Below are 593 nucleotides of genomic sequence, written 5' to 3' on the forward strand. Positions count from 1 at the left end.
ATGGGGCTGGTCCTGCCGTGCTGGGTCCTGGTGCTGCTCTGGGTGTCTGTGGCTCAGGCTGAGGTCTTGGTGCAGCCGGACTTCAATGCCCAAAAGGTACTGGGCTTTGTGCCCAGGGAGGGCGCAGTGCCGAGCGCCTGTTGGGAGCATGGCCGCCGCCGTGCTGGCCTGGGTGTGGGCCTGGCCGGGGGCAGCTTTAGCCCTGCTGTCGTCTGATCCAAAGTGACCCTGGGCGTGGGCGACTGTGGGGCTGGGGCCGTGGGGAAAGAGGTAGAACAGGGCCTCCGTCCGTCTGTCCGTGGGTCCGAGCTGGGGAAGACCACCTCTCATCCCGGGGGAGGGGGTCTGGCGTCGGCCGCCCGCCTGGCTGGTCACAGAGCTGCCCTGCAGTTCTCAGGCCTCTGGTATGTGGTGGCCATGGTGTCCGACTGCCAAGTCTTCCTGGGCACAAAGGACCATCTACTGATGTCCTTCAGCACCATCAACGCCACCGCGGAAGGTGACCTCAGTGCCCACATGGTCTTCCCGGGGTGAGTGTCTGCAGATGGCGCCGGGTGGGGGAGCCCAGAGCGTGGAGGGGGGGAGGTGGTGGG

The 593-nt window shown here is 66.6% G+C and overlaps 1 protein-coding gene across 1 annotated transcript in view; it reads left to right on the forward strand.

The window, feature by feature from the left end:
* The window catches only part of Lcn15 (lipocalin 15), a 2,745-nt gene continuing 2,152 nt past the window's right edge, over window positions 1-593 (forward strand). Inside the window, exons 1-2 of the mRNA XM_013029355.1 lie at window positions 1-96; window positions 391-530. Coding sequence (XP_012884809.1) covers window positions 1-96; window positions 391-530 — 236 coding nt within the window. The remainder of the gene's footprint in view (window positions 97-390; window positions 531-593) is intronic.

Source organism: Dipodomys ordii, unplaced genomic scaffold (genome assembly GCF_000151885.1).
Source record: "Dipodomys ordii isolate 6190 unplaced genomic scaffold, Dord_2.0 Scaffold118, whole genome shotgun sequence".
Classification (NCBI taxonomy): domain Eukaryota; kingdom Metazoa; phylum Chordata; class Mammalia; order Rodentia; family Heteromyidae; genus Dipodomys; species Dipodomys ordii.